At 33.7% G+C, this 24,913-nt stretch overlaps 1 protein-coding gene and 1 non-coding gene across 50 annotated transcripts in view; one reads left to right on the top strand and one right to left on the bottom strand.

Annotated features, from left to right (window-relative positions):
* RIMS1 (regulating synaptic membrane exocytosis 1) overlaps positions 1–24,913 on the top strand; it is a 413,878-nt gene that overhangs the window by 316,979 nt on the left and 71,986 nt on the right. For 18 of the 49 annotated variants that reach the window (XM_070418267.1, XM_070418262.1, XM_070418259.1 and 15 more), the window contains 2 exons: positions 4,374–4,486; positions 21,268–21,380. In XM_070418267.1, the coding sequence (XP_070274368.1) occupies positions 4,374–4,486; positions 21,268–21,380 (226 nt within the window). Of the gene's footprint in view, positions 1–3,142; positions 3,326–4,373; positions 4,487–8,579; positions 8,610–21,267; positions 21,381–24,913 lie in introns of all 49 variants that reach the window. The other 31 variants (XM_070418243.1, XM_070418247.1, XM_070418292.1 and 28 more) reach the window with 5 other exon arrangements.
* On the bottom strand, positions 23,728–23,859 carry LOC139013378 (small nucleolar RNA SNORA51). The gene has a single exon (XR_011472027.1). It is a non-coding gene; the product is annotated as a small nucleolar RNA SNORA51 (small nucleolar RNA).

Genomic DNA, 24,913 nt, shown 5'->3' with positions numbered 1-24,913 from the left:
ACAGTGCTTAAGATTCTTTGGGGAAATGCCTCAGTAAAAGTCTGACTTTTCACCCTCATGTGAATTCTACCCAGTGAACTACTAGCACCATTCCTGCATCCTATGCTAGTGGCCTCTTCTTGTGGGGCCTATACTCTTTATCCTAATGGAGAGATGTTTCGTCAGGACTAGTATTTAGAATTACTTGAGTGTGTGTTTTATGTTGTTCCGATGCTACTGGAAAGAGCTGTTTAAGCCTGACATGGCCATTATAGGAGGAACCATTTTGAAGATTTGACCTTAAATAGCACATGCATGTTCATCCTTTAAAAAGTCTTTTAAAAACACAACTATATTGTTAAGTTGCAACAGACACAATTTATTGCAAGTCCGCTTACTGCAACAGACATGTCTGACTAGCCACCTAAGGTTTTGGTGAGAAATGTGTTTTACTTAAGTTCAAGTCTTAAACAATAGTCTTAGGTGAAGAATGTAGGTATGGATTGAACTCAGTAGTTGGATATGGATTTGTGGATGGTGGACTAGAGTCACACACACTGAGGTTTAGTTAGAATTTTTCTCCATAAGACTCAATGTTTTTGTTTAAAAAATATGAGATATGTATAGACATATATAGCAGATTAGATGTTCACTCAATACCATTTCCAATGTTTTGTTCCTTCAAACTCTCAGAAGCCAATTCTATGAAATCTTACTAAAAAATTTGATACTTGGACACATATTTATATTTGTCTGACAAGATTAATAGTATGCCCAGGGGTGTGAACTTTCTTTTTTCCCCCTCATAGAAGTATATTCTACCTCAATAGGCAGAAAATGGAGAAAAGTTGGAGCTCCATAGATCTGTGTGGATCTTGCCTTTACCACAGTTTCTCTCTGTCTTTTTGCAAGTCACTCTATGGTCCTCAGTTTTCCCATCCATAAAATAGGGATAATAACACTTCTCAGAGCTGTTGTGATATACAAACAAAGAACATGCATATGGGTGTATGTGTGCATACATATATACATATATACAACACATTCAGCCACACAAACATACATACATGTATACACACATAGCCCCAGTGCCTGGCATGTGTAGATGGCTTCATTTAGATGCTTAGTAAAGAAAAGTTGTCACTATCATTCTACTTATCTCTCATTCTCTTCTGTTCCATTCTCTATTATGGTTGTTCTTCATCTCTTTCATTCTTATATTCTTAGCACATACCATGTCATTGAAAAGATAAGGCTCCACAGCCTGGATTCTCTCGAGATTTCACTCCTGTACCTCAGATTTCTTGATTAAGTCTCCTTTCCTTTTGACTAAAACAAACGGTACTTGGGGCCATTATCTCTAATCTCCAAAACCTTGCTCTTCTCTCTTCACGGTCTGCATTTAGCTGTCCTCAGTTTCTCTGCCTGTGATTCAGCCTCCCTGACACCCTGCTCTCTCTTCCGCAGGCAGAGTGGTTTTCTGTGCCTCCCCTGTGGTCTGTGCTTTCATATTGGTTATAGTTTGGCTGATGGCAGGGACTGTTTTGTTACTAAGAGACTTTTAGTTCCTGTCAGAGAAATAAATAGATCTGGTGAGAAATGATCAACCTGAAACAGTACAAGCTTCTGTCACTGTAAAAATAATACAAATCAGGTATATAATTTAAGATACATACTGCAAATGAAGAAAAAGACAAAAAACCATACCTGTATTAAATAAGCATAAATACAGTGTAGGGCAAAAGTAAGTTTACAGTTGTGAGTGGGAAACAGTTTATTCTTGTATTGTTATTAATTATTGTTTTATTTTCTATATGAACAGCTGTAAACCTACTATTTCCCCACGCTGTACAGTAGTCCTTACTTATCTACTGGGGATGCCTTCCAAGACCCCCTGTGGATGCCTGAAACTTCAGATAGTACAGACCCTATATACACTATGTTTTTGCCTATACATACATACCTATGATAAAGTTTAATTTATAAATTAGGCACAGTAAGAATTAACAATGATAAGTAATAAAACAGAACGGTAAAACAATACACAGTAATAAAAGTTATGTGAATGTAGTGTCTCTCTCTCTCTCTCTCTCTCTCTCTCTCTGATAACTGATTTGATAATTGAGGTGGCTACTAAGTGACTAACAGGCAGGTAACATACCTACATTGTAAATACCCTGGGCAAAGGGATGACTCACATCCCGGGTAAGATAGGGTGGGCACCGAAGGAGATTTCATGTGCTACTCAGAATGGCATGCAATTTACAATTTATCATTATTTATTTCTGCAATTTTTCATTTAATATTTTTGGGTCACAGTTGACTGGGTAACTGAAACCATGAAAAGCAAAAGTGTGGATAAGGAGAGACTACTGTATATATAAATATCAGTTTTTAATTATTAATCCTTAACTCATAAATTGGCTTCATAATAATTTTGAATTTCATATTGAGATAACTGTCAGTTTATGGACAACTATATTTTTAGATATTTTTAGATATTAAAGGACATGATATCCCTATATCTGCCTTTTGCATTTAGTCAGTTTAGGGATGAAGCATTCTCCATCTCATGTCATTTTAATTTGTTAGACTTTTTAAATTAACCTCAGAAGATGTCTTCCTATTGCTACTTGGTATAGACTTTCCTATTGCAGAGTAAAAGTGGGCATAGACATTGTAAAAATATATACACAGAGTTCTGCAGTGTATATTTCTTCTCAAAAACAAGTGTTTGAAGTATCCCTGTGGTCATTATTCTAATCATACTGACATTTAAATAGGGTATCTTTATGAGCTCTTTCTCTTGTTCAGCTCTGTTCTAGGCCCTAGTGATACAGCTGAGTAAAAAAAAGAGAGAGAGAGAGAGAGAGAGAGAGGAGAGAGAGACAGACAGACAGAAGTCTCTGCCCTTATGGAACTTATAAGAACTTTATTACAGTGAAGGAATCTAGCCTTCTAAACCACATGGCGTGCATATTTGCAATAACCTGCCAGTTTGAATTGAACTGCATTTCCTTCATTGCACGATGGGTTTCCTCCTGGGTTTTAAAAATAACTGTCGTGTAAGAGTAACCAGGTTTTCCTTGGACAGATGTGTTGGTGTCAAAGCTCATGTGAACCTGCTGCTGACTGAAGATCTTTTTTGACCCTAATGTTTTAGGGTTCTCCCACCATGTCTTTCTAGAAGGGGATACGCAGCCCCAAGAGCGACTGATCAGCCAGTCCTTAGGGGAAAGCACCCCGCTCGCTCGCGGTCGAGTGAGCACTCTAGTGTCAGAACCCTGTGTTCTGCCCACCACCTTGCCCCCGGAGGGTCGGCGCCACCTTCTCCGCTTCTGACCAGGTCGCTATTCAGTGTCCAGCCCAGCATTCATGTCCTGCCTCCGGGTGTTGGTGTGGTGTTGTACCTTCCTGAGCACTCCACGCTTTCACTCATTATGACGCCATGACTTTTAGTCCTCTCTTTGTGGCACTTGAACCTCTCCCACATCCTCTCTTACTTGCATCTATCTCCACTGTGCTGGTGGTATTCTCTAGTTTCTGCCAATTAGCTATCATTGATGATTAAATTTGGCTGTGTTATGTCCTTCCATCTGTTTGTGGCATATTCATATATATATATTTTTAAGATTATAAAGTTCTTTATAAGAAATTATGTGGAATTAAATGTCTATTTGCTTTAAAAAGTATAAGAAATTAAAAAAAACACATTTTATAGGTGCTTAGTAAAAGCTTAGTTTTAAAGGTCTTTAGTGAAAAGAAAGTATGTTTCAATGCCATCAAATGGAGGTCAGCTTACTCATGCATGGTGGTAACATATCTGTCTGCTTCTAACATTTTTATTTGTAATTTCATAACATGTGTCCAAGGTTATTTATTTTTAAATATTTTTCAAGATTTTTCTATTTTAAAATAAAGTAAATGGTGATTTATAAAATGTCTGCAACTATAACTATTTTTACCACTTATAAGTAATTCTCGGTAAAAATGTGGATTAAATAGTAGCAGTTTAGGTAACAGCCTTTCTTAACTATGTACCCATGCTGTGAAGATTCAGAGGCTGGGATTAGATATATTTGGCTCAGCACCACCGAAAATTGATAATCTAACAGAAAGCCACAGTTTCTTGGAAAGTTCATGAAAAGACGTGAGTTCGATTCTGCTCAGGTCGGGAATTTATTATGCAGAACTGTGTGACACACTGCCCTTCCTCTTTTAGCCCCTTTTTGTAATACTTTTACACATATCATACAAAGTATTTGAGTTTCCTTCCAAAGGCCTAGTTAGGGATTTTATGCTGTACTGATAGTGACAGGAAGAAGGAAAAGGTTTTTGTCAGGCCTTCTTGGGATTTTATCGTTTCATTTCCCCCCTTTGTGGTTTGTCCACAGGACACACAGACAAGGAAGTCCATCCCACTCTCCTCCCGCGGACACTTCCTTCAGCAGCCGGAGGGGCAGACAGCTCCCACAAGTGCCAGTGAGAAGCGGCAGTATAGAACAAGGTATTCGCTAAAGAGAGATCGTTGTCCAAAAATCTTGGATTTGAGAACTACCTCTTTTGATACATCTTTTAGTAAACAAATAGTATTTTGATTACATGTAGTTTGCTGAATCCTAAGAATTTCAGTTTCTTAGGATTTTATTCCCAGCACCAAGTTATAATGGTTCATGGTGTTGACTGTGTTTTTGCTGAGTGAGTGAATGGTTGAATTTTAGATGGGCTACTGAAAGGATGGATTGAGCCCTGCAGATACCTTTTTTACAAAGGACAAAGAAGGAAAATTAAATTTTTAAAACCTCAGTGCAATATGGTATATTGTTTTAAAAGAAGATTTATTTGACCTTGTTTTTCAAATATATCCTTGATTAAATACTTGATCACATAGAAGGCTTTATTAATGTGTCTTATTTTATTTTTTTTTTTTTTTTTTTTTTTTTTTTTTTTATAAATATGTTTTATTGATTTTCTACAGAGAGGAAGGGAGAGGGATAGAAAGTTAGAAACATCGATGAGAGAGAAACACTGATCAGCTGCCTCCTGCACGCCCCCCACTGGGGATGTGCCCGCAACCAAGGTACATGCCCTTGACCGGAATCGAACCCGGGACCCTTGAGTCCACAGGCCGACGCTCTATCCACTGAGCCAAACCGGTTCTGGCAAATGTGTCTTATTTTAAATTATTTGCAAGGTCTTGTGTTTTTGTATAAATTTGATAAGAAGTGATTTAGAATACACAGTTTAGTGTTTTGTTAACAGTTTGTGTTACTTAGAATTTTCTTTTTTTAAGAATATACACACTGTTTTATTTTCTTGGAATTGGGTGGGGGGAGTGTTTTGATAATGGAAACAAATTACCTAAAATATCTGGGCAAGATAATTTAAATATTGGGTTAAAATAGTCACTGTGTCCTTCATGTGATCCAAGGTGCTATTCCATTTCTCAGTAGGTGAAATGATGAATTATCAGTACTGTATATGTTATCACATACCTTAACAGGGAATTGTTAAGCAGTTTCCTGGAATAATTTTTAATTTAGGGTTGTAATATAAATGCAGTAGACTTACATTTAAAACATGTATTATAAATCTTTATTTTTTGAAACAACTGAAAGGTTAACATCTTGAATATTTTTTCAACAGTGTTGGTTGTTAGCGATGTTTACTTGTATTCCACTCTGTGTTGAGAGTGTTGGGTACCTGTTTCCTCACTTAATTGAAGTGCTCTATTGAATGTATCACAGAATGTTAAAGTTCTAAAAAGATAAATGCATTGTTTCCAAGACTGATATGACAGAATTTGTAAGCAGAATACTTGGTTATAGAAAAATTAGTGTACATTTTAAGAAGTATCCACTTATTCATAAAGGAATGCCGCTATAGTAATCTCTGGATTTGTATTATTTTTTTAAAGTTGTACGTCCCATTGATATTTTATGCTTTGCTATTCAGGCTTCATATACAGGTACATATTTAGTTCATTGGGAAAATATAAGGCTATGTGAAAAATCTGACTTTCTTTTCTAAAATAGCAATTCCCTGGAATTCTCATTCATATGTTTAATAAGCTTTCTTTTTTCTTGGGAACATTTTGAGAAGATAATTCACAATTTGTGTTATTAAGACTGTAATTAGCAATAGCAATAGCCTAGATGAAATGGATTTAAAATTTACTTTTAAAAAATAAAATTTGGTGTTTATGTAAATTATCCAGTCATGACTTCCTGTTGCACAACTAAACAAATGATGCATTCTGGCGTTTAGCTGCAAACTTAGTATTACTGGCCATATCTTGCTCAAGATTGAAATCTAAAAAGTCATGTGTTCCTAAAATTCTTTGCATTTCCTCCAGTTGCTGAAACACTTTAGGTTCAAATCAAATAAGGGTACTGCTTATAACTCTCATATAGTGAGATTACAGTTATATTATTTCTGTAAAATAAGAATTGCATCTTTGAAATCAGTTGGATTGTATGCTGGATTTGAGTGTTTAAAAAAGCTCATGTTCTATTTAATATCAACATTACTATTTATTATATTCATATTCACAGTTGTCTTTCAGATAAATCATCAATTTGTAAGGATTGAATTGAGGTGGTAAGAAAGGGGTGACTGGGGATGAAATTGGTGGCGTTATTTTGCTATTTAACATCACAAAGACACTAGTAAACACTTATTTGAGTTTTCTGAAAATCATGGTTATATAAATTCAACCTATTAAGAATATGACGACACATGTTATATCTCAGTGTTCTTCTGTAATTGAAATCGATTTGATTTATTTTATGATGTTAATATGTGCTTTGGGTAAATGACGTCCATCATCTTATTATTGCTATTTCAAATTGAACAGTTCACATGACGTCTTTTGAGTATCCTAAAATATGTTTTTAAAAGTACACTTCTAATTTGACCCATGGACTAGACAGAATTTAGCACGTTCTACTTAACATTGATTGCATTGTTGTTCTTAGGGCTACAGAATTATCTTTTTTTCTTTTGATATTATTTGTCAAACTTTAGTTCTGTCTTCTTTGAAGATGAATGCAGTTTATTTGCAATTGATTAAGGCTCTACTGCGCTTGACTTCCTTCCAGTCTTCTTTTTTTGTTTGTATTTTAATTTTTAAGAGGGTATTTTTTCTTTTTTTTAAAAAAAAAATTGAGCTGATAAGCAGTTGATTGGTAAGAGCTAAATTCCCAATGGTTTAAATTCCTGGATAGTGATACAATTTCCTGTTAATGTTATAAATAATTTTATTAAAGCACAGTTTCTGGATACTGTTGTCTACATTGTTGTGTCTATGATTCATGCTGAGATTATTAGTTTGGGGTTTTTTGTTTGTTTGTTTTGTTTTTCTATAATTCAGTTTTACTATTCTCTCTTTATACTATAAAAGCAATATGTGTTATTTTAAAGGCCACCAGCTCATTTGAAAAAAAGCATTTTTATTTAATTTTTTATAACACTGTATTTCACAGTGTTGTTTTTGATTTAGGAATGTTACATGGAATTTATGTTAAAATTTTGTTAGGGGAAAAGAAGAGGCTTGATAACAGTACAGATTTTGAGATACAGTAGCCGAAAAAATAGCCTTAAAATTTAGGCAATTCAAATGGTATTGTGATAATTGAGAACAAAGACTTCCAAGAAATTTATCTGGTTATATTTCAATGTTGTATTCCAATGTCACCCTTACATGAATATTGGTTGCATAAAAGTGTTGTATGGTTTCCTGAAACCAAATGATACTATTTTTGTTCTCAAATGGATGTCTTTTAGAGAAAATATGTTTAAAGATTGTTCATGAATTAACACATGCTGTGCCACTTATATTTAATTTGTCTTGTTATTATATCTGCTACTCATAATCTAATAATATTCCTCTTTAGAAATACCTAAATAGGCTATTATTTCTCAGTAAGTACTGTACCAACATGGAGGTTGATGTAAAGCTTTATGAAATATCTAAGAAATATAGTCTCCAAAGAACAATTTCACCATGACATATTTTATTATCATTCATTTGAAAAGGAAGAAAGAATTTTTTAAATTAGATTTTTTCCATGTTGAAAATGTTACAGAATATTTTTCATGATGGAAAAGAAAATGCCTACTTCTGGTAAAAAAAATGCAATTTTTTGTCACTGATTATATTAAATTTCAAATTATCTGAAGTGCTATATTTTTAAATAAAATATGTTAGTTATGGATATTAAATACATTTAAATAGTTTTATAATACAAAGTCACAATGTGCTAAAATGTTTTAGTAAAATTGATGCTGAAATATTTTTAATTCTTATAAAGCAAGAAAAAAATACCATAAAATATACTTTTCAAGTTCCAAATGTATTAATTTTCCAATTTCTGTTTATATTTTAAATCTCTAAAATCGTTGTATTCATTCTTTCTTTGGTTAATTTTAGAACCAAAGAGACTTCCTCATGTTTGTCATTGTAATTTACCATGTAACGTTACATGTTATACCTTTCTATTATTCATACCATTGTGTTGATTCACATTTTCATGTCTAACTATAAATTTGCTGATTTCTTTCTTTTGTTTCCATCATTATGTGCATTTAATTCATTGAAGAACAAGAAAAATATAACTCTTCCACAAAAGGTAAATATTAATGTAACTTTTTAACCATTTAAAATTGTTCCTTTCTTTCATAATATATGAGAAAGTTTTATAAAAGTATTTATTGAAATGAGCAAAATTATTTAACAGTAGTTTTTTTTCCCTGCAATGATTTTGTAGGACATTTGGTATTATTTTGTATTGTGAGCAGTTCACATCAAAGAAGAAACTATTAAAATTAAGAATATTTATCTGCACTGACAACTAGAAAACCATTCTTATTTTATATGTTTCTGTTTGCCCTGCTCTATAGATAACGACTTAATTCATACTTTCTGTTCAGGGTAATATATGATACGAAGGAATAGAAAATCCCTTGATTTTCTCTTATGGATAGCAGTAATCCTGTTGAATATTTGGTTCCCACTGCAGTCATGCATCTAGAACAGTGATGGCGAACCTTTTGAGCTCGGCGTGTCAGTATTTTGAAAAACCCTAACTTAACTCTGGTGCCGTGTCACATACAGAAATTTTTTGATATTTGCAGCCATAGTAAAACAAAGATTTATATTTTTGATATTTATTTTATATATTTAAATGCCATTTGACAAAGAAAAATCAACCAAAAAAAATGAGTTCGCGTGTCACCTCTAACACGCGTGTCATAGGTTCGCCATCACTGATCTAGAAGGTAGCTGCCAAAATATTACTCCTCATGATATCAATATTGTTATAATGCCCATCAATTGTATCTTCCCAAGGGACAGAGAAGGGAAACCATTTGGCCTGCTGTGTTGGCACATTGTCGACATCCTATCTTACTGTCTTTTGGATCACATTTGATTTTTTGGCTTTGGACTTGAGTTTCAAATACATGCACACTCATCCCACTCTCATGTGCCACTCACATCATTTTCTATTCAGTGTCATTTTTGTCCTGATAGTTAAATATTTGAACATGAGTTTTTGCTTGATGAAATAAGTCTTATAATGCTTAAAATTATATAATGCTTTATAATTTAATAAAATACATTTACTCAATATTTTCAGATTAGTGATTGAATCAGTTTGTTGTCCATAGTAACGCTAAAAGTCCTGAGAGTAGCATCATCCCTATTATGAATGATACACTCAGGTTAGCGAGATTGAGAGATTGACCCGTTCACACTGCTGATGAGTAGTAGAATATGAGCCCAGGTGTCTTACTTTTAACCTACTGCCACTATACTGTAGTGGATTCTTTTTTAATAGAATCCCAAATACATTATCCCTAACTCCTAGTATATTAAGGTATGTTTTATGTATCTCAGTGTTATAGTGTGGAAATGTGAGCTAATATTCAGTTACTTATTTTAGTTTGAATTTACAAATATATATATATTCTGGCATGTAATGCATACTCTGGCATAATGTCTTACATACTAGTCAATAAATATATATTAATAAAAAATAAAATATTATTCAATGTGATTAAGATGGTTTGGTTCTTAGATTTTACTTAGATTTCTGGCCGTTGTTCATTTTTAATTCAGATGCCAGAGACACAATTTTAGATTCTGTAGTACAAAAATAGCCAGTGCATTGGTATCTAGATTTATAAGAATTTGTTAGTATTTGCAGATAACTTCTAGTATAATTAAAGCATTAAATGTTTATATTGGAAATGAGTCAAGATCTAATTCTTTTAACCAAAAGAAAGGAAAATAAAATAATTCTTTATTTAGAGCTCTTCCGTACATATTAATACTAACCAAAAGTTATAATGAGCTAATCAAAACAAAACAAAATCCCTAAGCAGTACAAGCTAAAGTCTGCAGGAAGTATGCACATTCAGAGGCCCTCTACAGAGCATGTCATATAGTTGCATTTTTACAAGGTCCTTGTGTCACTGAGATGTGTCCTCACTCTGCGGAATCTTCCTGGAACACAGGATGTGAATCTCCTTCACAGAACAGACCATGTGGCTGAAGACAACCGAAGAGGCGTGTCCCAAAATGCATCCAGGCAAGGCAGAGGATGCTGCTCTTCTTGGGGATGCTTAGCCCCAAGATTGAAAAGCCAAAAAGGATAGAAGCAAGTTCAGGAAATATTTCAAAGTCAGATCTTAGACTCACATACACCATAAGAAAGAAAAGAACTTGTTTTGCGTAGAAACCCTGCTGCTGTGAGCTGATCTTTACTAGGTTCGATCATATTGGGGAATTCACTTACCTTGAGTGCTCCCTGGGTAGATGAGGACAGGGGCATGCCAGACCTAGCGGACAGTACAGGATGCAGAGATCCTATTGAGAACTTGCTTTTGATGAATGGTAGCCAAGCTTGTAGGACAACCAATGGTCCCAGTTTGTGGAGGACTCAGACGTTTCCCCAAGATGCAAGACTTTTCGGTGCTAAAACCAGGATACTTCTGGGCAAACTGGGACAGTTAGTTACCCTTACTGTGGGGACCAGTATGTAATGTCCCAGCATATCCATATTTGCAAAGCACAGAAAGAGAGGTGTAATATACTGTTAACATTTTCAGTGGTAAATAGAATTTGATGAGCACTTTATGTCAGTGGCTCTGCTGTTATATATTTATCTCATAATAATTTTAACAACAACCTTAGACATAAGTATTAATATCCTCATTTTCTAACCAAGAAAGCTAAAGTTTAGAAAAATGAAAAATTTTACTCTCTACCATTCATAAACTTGGTAAGTGGTACAACAGGGAACTAGCCTCTAGCCTCACTCCAGAGACCTTGTTCTCAACCATCTTGCTCTAACACAGCGGTTCTCAACCTGTGGGTCTCGACCCCTTTGGTGGTCGAACGAACCTTTCACAGGGGTCGCCTAAGACCATCCTGCATATCAGGTATTTACATTCCGATTCATAACAGTAGCAACATTACAGTTATGAAGTAGCAACAAAAATAATTTTATGCTTGGGTCACAACATGAGGAACTGTATTTAAAGGGCCAGAAGGTTGAGAACCACTGCTCTAACAGGTTCTCCAACATTCAAACAGCATTTACTTAGTATCTACTGTGCCTGCAATACCACATACTTGTCACACTATGTGCACAACTGTGAGGAAGGCATCATCTCCTGTTTTAGTAGGAAGAGAATCAGAGGGGTGAAGTGGAATGCCTAAGTAACAAAGCCGTTGTGAGGCAGAACCAGGTTCTGACTCCACAGCCCAGGTTCTGTCAAATGTCCATGTTGCTGTGACATCCACCACTCACAACACCAGTATCTGGGAGGGGCCCACTTAGGGGTCCTACCTGCCCCTGATGACCTGACTTTTCACCTCGCAGCTAAATTTCCCAATACCTGGCTTGCCCTCAAATTACCATGCAACTTGAGACAACAAAGCCGGTGTATTTGAATAAACACAGCACATTCTTGGGGTTGATAAGTTAACCGAGGAACTGTAAATGTTCATATTACAGTTTATCGCTTACCTGCTGCTTTTATGTTAAAATTAAAAGCGGAGAAACCATATCATTTTAGGCTTCACAAACTGCTTTGTAGGCATATTTTAAATTATTCATTCTAAAAGTAAGCCAATGTTTCCCTCTCTGCTACATTTCTTGGACAGTTTTAAAGAGCCCATGAATGTAGTTTGGGGGCATCGAAATAATGATATAAGAAGATCAAAACAGAACCAGAAATTAAATGACATCAGGTGAGAAAAAATGTTATTGTTATAATAAATATCTAATTTATATGCCTTTAGATATAAGTGCATTACTTTTGTCTTTTGGAAGCAATTTTGAATTATATAAAACATCATACTATTTTCTACAAATATGAATTTCCTTTAGCATGAAAAATATGTTATTTATACACAGAATAAAAGGTAATTAGATGTCAAGTGATTAAATGACTTAAACAGGAACAAAAAGTTGAATACCATTTTTTGCTTTTTGTTTTTCTGTTTCAGTAATAAAATTTATAATTATTATTGTAACAAGGTAATAGGGGTATTTAAGGACTATCTCTAGTCAAGTATATTTTATTTATTTATTTTTTTAATATATTTTATTGATTTTTTACAGAGAGGAAGGGAGAGAGATAGATAGTTAGAAACATCGACGGGAGAGAAACATCAATCAGCTGCCTCCTGCACATCTCCCACTGGGGATGTGCCCGCAACCCAGGTACATGCCCTTGACCGGAATCGAACCTGGGACCCTTCAGTCCGCAGGCCGACGCTCTATCCACTGAGCCAAACCGGTTTCGGCGTCAAGTATATTTTAAAGTGCAGGTTTTTATTTAAAATGCTCAAATAAATTACCTATAATTCTTTAAACATTGGCAATATATTTTGTATGCTAAGTCATACAAAATATAATTGCTATGGAACTATTAACATTAATCTTATTTAGTTGAAATTCATATAAAATTATTTAATAATTTTCTGTTGCATTAGTTATTGTATAGATGGTATTTGCATAACTATTTTAATAGCATACCATGCTTGTGAAACACACTATAAGAACAAATATGTTACTTGACTTTTGCTAACAATAAATAACTTGTGTGTTCTCAGGAACCAGCATTATTTTAACTACCATTAAGTAGAAAAGGATTTCAATTTTATTTACATCTTTATTATATGCATACTTAGTAGATATTAGACCAGGTGATTCATTTCCTGTTATTGTATGTGAAGATTTTGAAGGTTCAAGTTTCTTAATTTTCCAGGGCAGTGCTTTTCCTGAACATTTCTTATGAATATTTATGAATGTTTACTCATAGATATTTAGAGTTCCATTACTAAAAGTGTCTGATTTATCCTTCTCTCCCCACCCCCCCCCCCCAAACTGAAATTGTAGTTGTCATTCTGGCCTTCTCTTTAAATTTTAGAGATATAGATGGTGAAGCAGCCCATATAAAACAATTCAAAATGCTTGTGGTTTTTTTTACCCTGTTTCCTGTCCTGCTGATTCAAATGTGGTTATTTATAATAGTATTACAGTCTTTTAAGACTTCAAGGTATTTAACACATATTAACCAAACTTCAATTTGCAAGAAATGCCTTGTTGAGTAGTACAGGTTCCCCCTTTCCTCCTGGATTTGTAGAGGGAAGTGTTGAGGAGAATAGAAGGCAGACAGAGGTCTAGCCATGGTAGGCAATGTGATTTTTTTTTTCTTTACAGATATATATTTGTCTCCTAAGTATTGTAATCTTATTTTACAGACTTTAAAATGTGTGAACATTTTTACTGAAAAAAAAATGGGGAGACCGTCAAAAATTGATGTTCAATTTAGCATATGTGCCACATTAAATCTTTCAAGATTTTGTTAACACCAGTGTAATTGGAATAATGAATAATTATGGATACTTAGCGATCACTTGAATAAACAACAAGATGCCTCAGGGAGTGATTTTGTTATTTCCCAGAGAATTCTTCATTGCATGGGCTGCTTTTCTGGAAGGTCACGTTAGATGTGCCTCAGGAGGAGTCAGTGCTACCTTAAAAACCGAAATGCATTTTAAAGAGCTATTTACCACTGTGTAACACAAAAGGATGAGGTAAAAATGACAGATCCTTCCGTCAAGAGCCTGGCTTTCTTATCTGTCAAATATCTGACTAGTATTTTCAGTGTTACTCTGGGTTTGGCAGTTTTGACACTGAAAGTGATGTCTGTGTGGGAAATCCTGAGTTTTGTTTTTGACAGTTCAGTGACAGTCAGCTGATAAAACAAGAGATAGTCTTGTGGTTTTGGCTACAGTGAGATTTGAGAAATTATGTATACCGTTTACCTATTTCACCTATGCCAGCATTCCAATTCAATCATCTACCAAAACACAGGTTATTTTCTTTAAAAGCTTGTAAGACAACATGGTATTTTTAATTGATGTGTGTTATTGTTGCGTTTTATGTTTCTCATGCTGGATAGATGTTATCTTCGTTTTATTGTTTATATTATTACAGTAAAGTCTTTTATATCCAAAGAATCATACAAGGGCACAAGGGAAACAATTTGACATATTTCTACCCTCGCAAATTGAAATGCATTTTATTCTAGGAAAATGAGCCAGAACTGAGGCATTACATGTAGTCAAAATATTTCAAACATTCAATCTTTATGTACATATATTGTATATGTGTAGTGGGCATATACCTATTTTATCAAAGTTTCTTACTTCCCTTCTGTGACTCTAAAAATAAAAATACACATGCAAGGAATATGTTATATTTTAATTGGAAAATAAACAATAGAACATAATAATATAAAATACAAGTGGTCATTTTTTTCTCTTAATATATATAGTCTTGGTAATTGGCAAATTTAAAAATGCTGGGTATTAGGAACAGAGTAAAGAGAGCATCATAGTTTTCCATTTTTTGAAAATGTGAAAAATAAAATAAAAAATTACTTCACCAATACCAGTACACTACTGAACTAATAGAATCATAGATTAAAACAGCAGGAGGTTACTCTAAACAATCTCTTCAGTTTATAAATAAAAACTCGTTGGTGGAGAGATATATCAACAATGGACCAAGGCAGCATTGATGAATCGTGATGGTTCTGTGCTGAATCTCTGCTTAGTTATTCCCAGTCTTGGGTTATTACCATTTTGCCCCATTGCTTCCAGGTGTGTGGAGAATGTCCATCTTAACAAGGTATATTCCTCAAAAATCTAGAAAACTGTGAGTACAGACTAGTATTACCTTTTGGATTTTCAAGTATCAAACTATCTTTCTATCCAGGCATTGTATTTTTTATACTGGTTAAAGACCCAGCAATTTGTATCATCATCTATTACTTTTTAATCTCAGTGTTTTTCATATTATATTGTTTCTTATATTTGAGTTCCCACTATCTATGATTTATTTTTAATAAAATGCTTCAGAGAGGGATTTTTTTCAATGCTGTCAATAACTGAGAGATTGTAGGTGTTTTATTCATATATTTCATTCTACCTTACAATTTCAAGATATGTGGTTATCTATCATTGCTCTCTCTGAGTTATGCATTGGAACGAAGATGGGGCTCCACCATCACCAAACTCTTGTGTTGCTATGCAGCAAGGAAGCAGGGGCATTCATTTTTCTATTCATACAGTATGATAGCATATTGTACTTAACTGGACAATTTGAATTATTCTGTCCAGATACTATCATGTATCACTTTTGACACATGTACTAGCTAACCTTGTTATAAAATAAAATACTCAAATCTTTTTAACTTAGTATATTTCATAATATTTATCTATACATTTTTATTTTACACGCATATTTCACCTAAAATACTTGAAGGTATTGGAAACTTTAACAATATAACATATAGATCATTCTTTTGCCTAGAGACACAATTAAAATTTCAAATTCATGTTAATGTCTAGATGGATAGAGAGAATTGTGAAATATTTAAGGAATTTGAAGATCAGAAAAAAACTCATTTTTTATATAATTGTAAATTTATGAATGATATTTTAAATATGTTTGTGAATGTTTAAATTTTAATGATTGGAAAGTACCTATATCTATAATATTGATTACATTTGAAAGCAAATTACAAATGACTGTAAGTCAAAAGAGTTTCCCAGAAAATGACATTCTCTTTGGAGGAGGTAATTCTATAGAAATTTTTCTATGATGGGTTAGGGAAGATTTACTAATGATCCTTAAGTATATATTTTTTTGGTTTGTTTGTTTTTTAAGTCACGGGATTATTTAGTAATTTTATGAATGAAATAGTTACAGAAAAATTCTTATAGGCATAAACAACACTTGTAAATGATCTCTGCTTGTATAGAGATTCATCAAAGATCAACCATATCAATAGATTGTGCATTTATTGCAAAGCATGTGACATGAAAGAATTATTTTAATCTGTTTTTATTTGTAATAATATCTAATACTTTTTATTAGAAATTTATAATAGATTGCAGACTTTTAAAATTTTATTAACTTTTCTCATCTGCATATTTTAATCAAAAGTTGTTATTGTTGGGTTATGAAGAAAAAAAATGACTTCATAAGTATGGTTTTAATTTAACCCCTAAAAGTAAGTTTCAGTTTATACGTTTTTAATTGTAATTGTGAGTTTATTCTTGGAATATGTAGATTTATCTGATATAAATGCCAAAGTTTCAAATAACAATTTATATAGAGTAAAAGTGATCTAAAGAAAATGAGTTATGTTCAACAAATATTGTGTAGGTAAATAAATATCTGCTTTCAAAAAGCACAATTTATTCGATGTCACATGCATCATTCAGCATATAGAAGGTATAGCGAAAAATTCAAATTTACAAAACATACTTAAATTAAAATTTTCATGTTAATTACACCTTACAGGCTAAGAGAGATAAAGTGTTTATGCTGCTGTTCGATTACAGCTGAAATACAGTCTTTAGCACAGTACACATCCTTATCTTTTGACTATATTAAGTATGTAAGCTATATTTTCATTAAGAGGGTAAAGGAAGTTACATAATAATTATATCTATAGTAGAAAATAAGGGTTTTTAACTATCTAATATTAGGGTTTTGAAATTTTTTAAAAAATTCCTCAATTTTTGTAATTTTTTTGTAAAAAATAGCAACTGGTATTTTAGTGATTTTGTTAGTTTAAATTGGACCAACATTCAGAATGTTTCTAAAATGTGAATATAATGTAAGGATTTGTGGGAGAATTGGAAAATATTTTATTCTATATTTTAATTTTTCTACTGACATTAAATTGTTAAAATAATATAAAATCTTTAAAATGATAATCAGTAATCATTCTTTTTACAGTAAGATATTTGAGCTCTCGGGGCTGTGGTTAATCTTACTTATAGTGAGATACTTGATAGGAAATCATAATCCAAGAACTCAGTTCACTTTTAATCATCACTAAATGTTATTATTTTCTGTATAAATCATGGAATCATGCAATCAGGTCCAAATTTGTGATAAATATTATGTTTATACATTTGTCTTACTACTTAGATTGACACACCAATGATCTAGAAAAAAAGGTAATTTTATTCCACAATATACAGTTTAAATAAAATGAAAAATAAGTAATGAGAATAGCATAGCAACTATGTTTTTGCTGGAGAGTCAAAGGAGGTTTACTCATGATTTTGTGTCAATATTAATTTGGAGATTTTTCTTTCTTTGACAGATTAAAAGATATCAACTCTCATTCTTTAGGAATAAAGGTTCTCTATATATAGGGCTGGGCAAAGTTGTGAGTACACGAAACACAAAGTGTATTCTTGTATTATTATCTATATATATAAAAGGCTAAGTGACCATCCAATCGGCCTGTAGGTATGACACACACTGACCACCATGGGGACAGATGCTCAACGTATGGGGCTGTCAAGCTGTGGTGACTTGGCAGTGGCGGTTCTCAGATGATACACCTGGAACCAGAGAGGAGGGAGTTCGATTCTGGGTGTGTCACCCAAGAACCGCCCTCTTGCAATCCGGGACCCCTCGGAGGATGTCAGAGAGCTGGTTTCAGCCCAATCCCCGCAGGCCAGGCCGGGGGACCCACCTGCCAGGGGGGCCCCGCTCACTGCACAAATGACTTTGATCTGCAAAGCTGCCCGAGGTGGGGCTGGCTGGGGAGGGACCTCGAGAGCTTGGCTCCAGGGTGTGTCTGGCCTGTCTTGCCCAGTCCCGCCCTTCCTTTCAATGTGCACAAATCCGTGCACTGGGGCACTAGTTTATTAAGTATTCTATTATGTATTTGTATTACAACTGAAAACCTACTTTTTCCCACCCCTGTATATATCATTTTTGAAAAGTAAAAGTGAAGTCTTTTAAAACCATTTTAAGATTTATTTTAGTTAGGCTACCACTCTTATGATTTAGTTTTTTTGTTTTTTTATTTTTATTTATTTACTATCTTATCTATCCTCGCCTGAGGATATGTTTATTGATTTTATTGTTTTTAATTTTTTTTATTTTTGTTGAAAGTATTACATAAGTTTTACAAAATAAGGATTTAAGTGTAGCCATGTCATAAGCTATGTAATCCTGTTTAGAGAGATGGGGTATTGTCCCAGCAAGGTTAACTTACCAGAACTGCTTCAAGACAGTAGCTCCAGGGAAATAAATTTTTCAGTGTCCAGTTACCATCCTCCCTAAGAATTACATTGTACTTAAAGTGAAGGTTACAAACCTATGGGCTAATCAATGTCAGATCATTTTTAAAACAAAATTAATATCATTTGGCTAGAAAATTAAGCTAATATCATTTTAATCTGTTTTATCTCAAGTAGAGATTACATTGAATTGTTTTAAGCTTTAATTATAAAGTACAACTGATTATCACAGTGCATTTGACTTCTTCAAAGCTCAAAGACTGAGCAGGTACCCAGAGGTACCCACACCATAAGCAGAAGGCAGAGAGCAGATATTTAGACATTGTCATGTATTGCATATGGCTTTCTATAAATCTAAAAGGTTTTTCAATATCTTGTTTCAATTCCTTATTACTCTCAATTGACATTTTGCTCTATAATATTCATTGTCTCCTTATATGTTACCAAGTAATTAATACATTTATGAACTGCTTTTCTCAAGGTCTCCTTGAACCATCCTTTAACCATTAATAGTTATCATTTACTTCCTCTGAAGTCAACATTTTCAAAGCAAGCATGTATCATCGCTTAATTCATATAACTGTGATGTTAGGAATTGATTTTTATCTAATATACTGAATTTAAACAACGCTAAACATCTAATAACTGGTGCTAAAAGTATGATTTAAACATTTAACCACAGATTTCAAACTGTGTATTTATCTCTTAGACTATTAGTCTATACTTGAACACAATAAAAAACTACATATTTACTTAATTTTTAAAATGGGTATCAGTTTCTCTTATCAAAGATGGTAGGCCATGGTTAGAGACAGCGGGATCACTGCAGAGCACTGCTGCTCTAAGTGTGATTCAATTTATGGCAGCGGAGTAGACAGAGAAGCAGGAGAAGTGGTGGGTGTATAAGAATGAATCTTTATTGCAGAAGCCAGTGGCCACAGAGCCATCAGACAACACAGTCTTTCACAGCAATTCTAAATAGGCATCCGTACACTGGCTGGTAAATACATCTTTCCTACAAAGCAGCATTAATCTCTGTACCTACAGCTGTTATCTGAACAGCCGCACCCTGCCCTCTAGACTCACTGCCTCACATCATAGCGGTACCTAAGCTCTCTGGCTCAGCAGCTTCTCCTGTCTGCCCTGCCCAGCACACTAGCTGATCTCTGTAGCCTCACATAGTAACTACCTCTGAGCTTCACTCTCCCAGCACACAGGCTGGTTAACATAGTAGATATATCTGAGCTGAGAGCTCATAGCTCAGATGGAGCACTACCAGCTCTCAGCTCCCTCTCTCCAGCTTCATCTTCTTCCCACACTCTCCCTACTAGCTAGTCAGTAAGCTGTATATTACTCCTTAGACAAAGAAGGCTGGTTGCCAATAGTGACATCAATCATTTTGGTTATAGAAGGGCACAGCATGCCATGAGACGCTGTGGTCTTGGACAGTCCAGTGTTTTGACAACAAGGCCTTTAATTAGCCTTGACTATCAGGCGCCTCTGACATGGTTCCAACCATGTTTAATCATTGAAATGGAAATATTTGACAGCAGGTATCTGTATAAACTTGCAAGAGATTAAATCAACAGCCAAGTCAATCAGATATATCATTTTTTCCACTATCCTTTAAATCATTAAGGTTTCTTGGCAGGAGGCTTAATAAATAACAATTTTTGTGTGTGTATATGTGTATACAGAACTTAGAAATAAATGATAACACTTGAAGATATTGAATAGTCTGGGAAATTGGTACAAGATAAGCTGTAAAAAGTAAACATAGGTCTCATATAACACAGGTGTGTTTTAGGAGCTTATGCTTCACATCACTGTACCCTTAGCTCTTACTCCTTTATGTGTAAAATTTAAAAATTAAAGGCAGGGTCTTGAAACTTAGTCTCTTATGATTAATTCTAACTTAACATATTTTATTGAAGGCTATAATTTTTCCCATCTAAAAAGTCACACCCGCTACTTAAGAGATTAATAAAGGCTTAAATGGAATATATGTCTTTATATGTTATAAATTGCAGAGCTAAAATTTTTATATTATAAATTTTATATATGTAGTCATACATAGCCATAAGAAATAGAAAACTAAACTTTTAGTTCTCTTTTAAGACTGGCAAATATTCATGAAAAGCTACTGATATAAATTAATGATTTATTAAGAATGCCTCATAAAAAACAGATTATTATAATTAAAAGTTTTTAGGTGACTCTTAGCTGATGTCAATGGGTGTGTGCATGCATGTAAGCATGTGCATATATGTGTGATGTGTTCAGTATGCATACTTGTTTATATATGTACATGCAACAACCAGTTGATTAAGTATAGAACATATTTTCACCATTAGATTTGCTTCGCATAATCATTTATGAGTGGAATTGAAAATATTCCATAACAGATGAAGAAATAGGGTATTTTGTTACTAATATTTTTGTTCCCCATTCTGTGTGAGCTGAGTCATGTTCATCTTTAGATTAACAGTTGCTAGCATTGTATACTCTGCATTTTTTTAAATTTACTAATGTGTTATTTCTAAGCTTCATTTAATTGAAGTCATAGTGAAAGCATTAAAATCTTAAAAACCATTCCGTTTCTAAAAGGTGCTTCACATGTTTTAATAGGCTTCCATTGTGTGTTTTTGCAGCAAGCTTAGTAGTGGAGGAGCGAACAAGACAGATGAAAATGAAAGTGCATCGATTTAAGCAGACAACAGGGTCTGGTTCTAGTCAAGAACTTGATCGCGAGCAATATTCCAAGGTAAAACTAGTAGTACCCAGCCAATAGCCTCCTTTTTATAAATGTACAGTGTGTATAGGACTAGCAAGCACCGAGATATATGAGAGAAGTGATTCAAATGCTAGTCTAGTCTTATAACCCCCTTTTCTTGCTATTTCCACAAAATATAACTTCATTAACTTGGATTTAATGTGTGTGGGTTTTCTTTTTTTCTAAAAAGAAAATGTAAACACTTGATATTAAAGTCACACAACAGTGTGGTCATTACCAGAGGGGAAGGTAGGGGGGTGGAGGTAGGAAAGAGTAAAGAGGGGATAACTGGTGCCCGAGGAGACTTGCCTTTGGGTGGTGGACACATAATGCAATATACAGACGAAGTGTTACAGAATTGTACACTTGAAACCTGTATAATTTTATTAACCGGTGTCACCCCAATAAATTAAAAAAAAAAATAAAGTCACTTAATGATAGATTATCCATAGACAGAATCACATAAATAAGCAAGATAGATAAAACAATTTGATTGCTTGAATATCATTTGATATTGCATTTAACTATTAAGTTACAGGTTTATAGTCTTAAATAACATTTTTGGTTGATATTTACTATTGAGATTTGTTACCCAATGACTAAAATTGTGTGATGTGAGATTTCTTATTGTCTGTTTTTAGTAAGATAAGTAACTGATTTTAAACTATTAGAAACTGAAATCCACACAATTCTACATCTCAATAAATATACAATTTATACTTCAATACCATTTTGTAAGAATACACTAAGGAGTTTATAAACGGCTAACCATCATCTAATAATTTTAATTAATATCTTATATTAATTAAATTTCATATTGCATGATATAATTTATATATATTATCTGATTTATTTGAAAATCTTATTTTTAGAATACTACAAAAGTGGCAGGAGCCATTACAGGAAAAACTGTGTTATAATTTGATATCAAGAAACCCTTTTGGAAATTATGACCTTTTAGAAATTAAAAATTAAGTAAAACTATACTAAATATTGTTAGCTTGAAATGTGAACCTAGAAAAATCTACTTATATTTCTTAAAATATAGTTAGCATACAATATTACATTACTTTCAGTTGTGTGACAGAGTAATTCAACATTTAAATATTTAACAGTTTGATCACCACAGTAAGCCCAGTAACCATCTGACATCATACAGTTATGAGGATATTATTGACTATATTCCCCCAAATATGTATATTACCCTTATTATCATTGCAGCATTATTTACAATAGCCAATATGGAAACATACCAGTTGCCCATTGATAGATGAATAAAGAAGATGTGATATACTTATATATATACATGATAGAATATTACATAACCATAAAAAAGAATGAAATTTTGTCACTAGCAACAACATAGATGAACCTAGAGGGTCTTGTGCTAACTGAAATAAGTTAGACATGGAAGGAAAAATACCATATGATTTCACTTATATGTGAAAAGAAAACAAATGAACAAACATAACAGAAACAAAGTCATAGATGTAGAGAATAAACCGATGGTTGCCAGGGAGAAAGGGATTGGGAGGAAGGGTGAAAAACACCTACTTATTTTTAAATAATGGAGGCTGTTCATTATATAGCCAGATATTCAGAGACTAATACAAAAAAGTGTTTACCAAATATGATTTGTCACCAGACTTCCATAGAGTCATGCGTATTAGACGCAGTATCACTTTACATATTAGGTTAGAGCTGCAAAAAGATTTCCAACTGAGACAATGCTTATGGTCACCGTGACTCAGTGCGGCCCAATTTGGTAGGACTTTGAAACAACAAAGTAAAATTAGTAAAGCAAAACAAATTAGTAACAAAAATACCTTGATGTTCCGTAGAGTTGCTGATTCCAGCTCCACCTATCTTCTCTGTGGTTTATTATCACTCACTCAGCTTACTTGTCTGTCTGCTGTATGGATATCATTATCATTTTTGTTTTCTTCTGCTACAAATGCAGGAAGAATTAGGAGGCAGGGTGATTTAGGCTTTCTTCCTCCTCCGTCAGATGCAGTTATTTGGAAATGTTTCACTGATTTTCTTAGCATTATGTCCAAGGATGAGGTCAAATACAACAGCAGGAGGAGGTAGGGCCAGAATAGGAGGCAAGAAAGAAGTAAATAGAGAATCAGTATAAAATATAAAAGCCTTTCTGAGTCATTCTGGATTAGGTCTCTAATATTAATCAATTGATTAAAAAAATCTACAAAGTGAAGTGTGCTACAAGTCCCAATGACCACTAATACTTATATTTGTAATAAATCAAAAGTAGGTTTATCTTGCTTGGGAAATTCCAAGTTCTCTGGCCTTAAAAATAATTAAGAATATTTTTTTTTCTCAGTGTCTTCCCATTCACAATACAGACTAGGCAAAGGGCCTGAGCTGAGGTGTATATGGGGTAGGTTTACTTGGCCTCCTATTCCTGTACAGTCAGCGTGATAACACAGCCTGTGGTAAGCACCAGGAGGCCCCAGAATAATTCTTTATTACAGCTCTTTTTTTTAATCAAATTTATGAAAATCTAGGTTCAGAAGAAAGGAAGCAATACTAAAATTCATGCAGCCTTTCTGCAGAGTGATGAGCCCTGGCATTCCTGACTGGAAGTTAGCTACCACCTTTTCTGCTTTTGCATTACTGAAATGGGCACCGTAGTCCAGTTTGATTCAGAGGCTCTTCTCCAATTTTTCGTTTGCATACAATTTAATTATTTCCCTGCCCCCTTTACACAGGCATTCTTTTCCCCTCCTCATTTGAATATTAAAAAAACACCACATTACTTTTAAATACATTACTGTTGCTCTTACTGACTTCATAAACTGATGCTACACTATTTACATAAATGAGTATAAGTTATATCAATAAATGTGAGATCAAAGATATATCTTTTAAAAAGTTATAAAAGTATAGGATAGTAAAAATATATAAGACAAATTAACAAATGATTAGTTTTTTATTTTACATGTCAAGTAAAAGGTAAATACTCTTCATAATTCTAATATTCATATTATAGCCTAATGCTTATAATAAAATATTTAGTTTCCAGTTACCTCAAATCTCTCTCATGTACTTTTTTATTTTTTTATCCATTTACCCCAACCTCTTTATAATTTACTCTACAAAAATATGTTTATTTATATATATAAGCCCTGCCTGTGTGCTCAGTGGTTGCGCATCGACCTATGAACCAGGAGGTCACAGTTCAATTCCCAGTCAGGGCATATACCCAAGTTGCGGGCTCGATGCCCAGTGTGAGGTGGGCAGGAGGCAGCCGATCAATGATTCTCTCTCATCATTGATGTTTCTATCTCTCTCTCCCTCTCCTTTTCTCTCTGATATCAATAATAAAAAAAGAGCTAGCTTTGTTGTAAATTTAATAAATATTTAATTTTGAACTGTATTCCTTTATTCTTTTTTTAGCATCCTAAACTATTTGGCATTTTGGATGAAGCAATACACCTTAGTTGAAACTCAGTCAAATTAGAAATTACTTCATCATTCTCAAAATATTTATAACTAAACAACCA

This window comes from Myotis yumanensis, unplaced genomic scaffold, assembly GCF_028538775.1.
Source record: "Myotis yumanensis isolate MYYU_CA2020_CCGP unplaced genomic scaffold, mMyoYum1.0.hap1 SCAF_6, whole genome shotgun sequence".
In the NCBI taxonomy this organism is placed as follows: Eukaryota; Metazoa; Chordata; class Mammalia; order Chiroptera; family Vespertilionidae; genus Myotis; species Myotis yumanensis.
The sequence above is the reverse complement of the archived record's forward strand: the minus strand, read 5'-3'. Positions and strand labels throughout refer to the sequence as shown.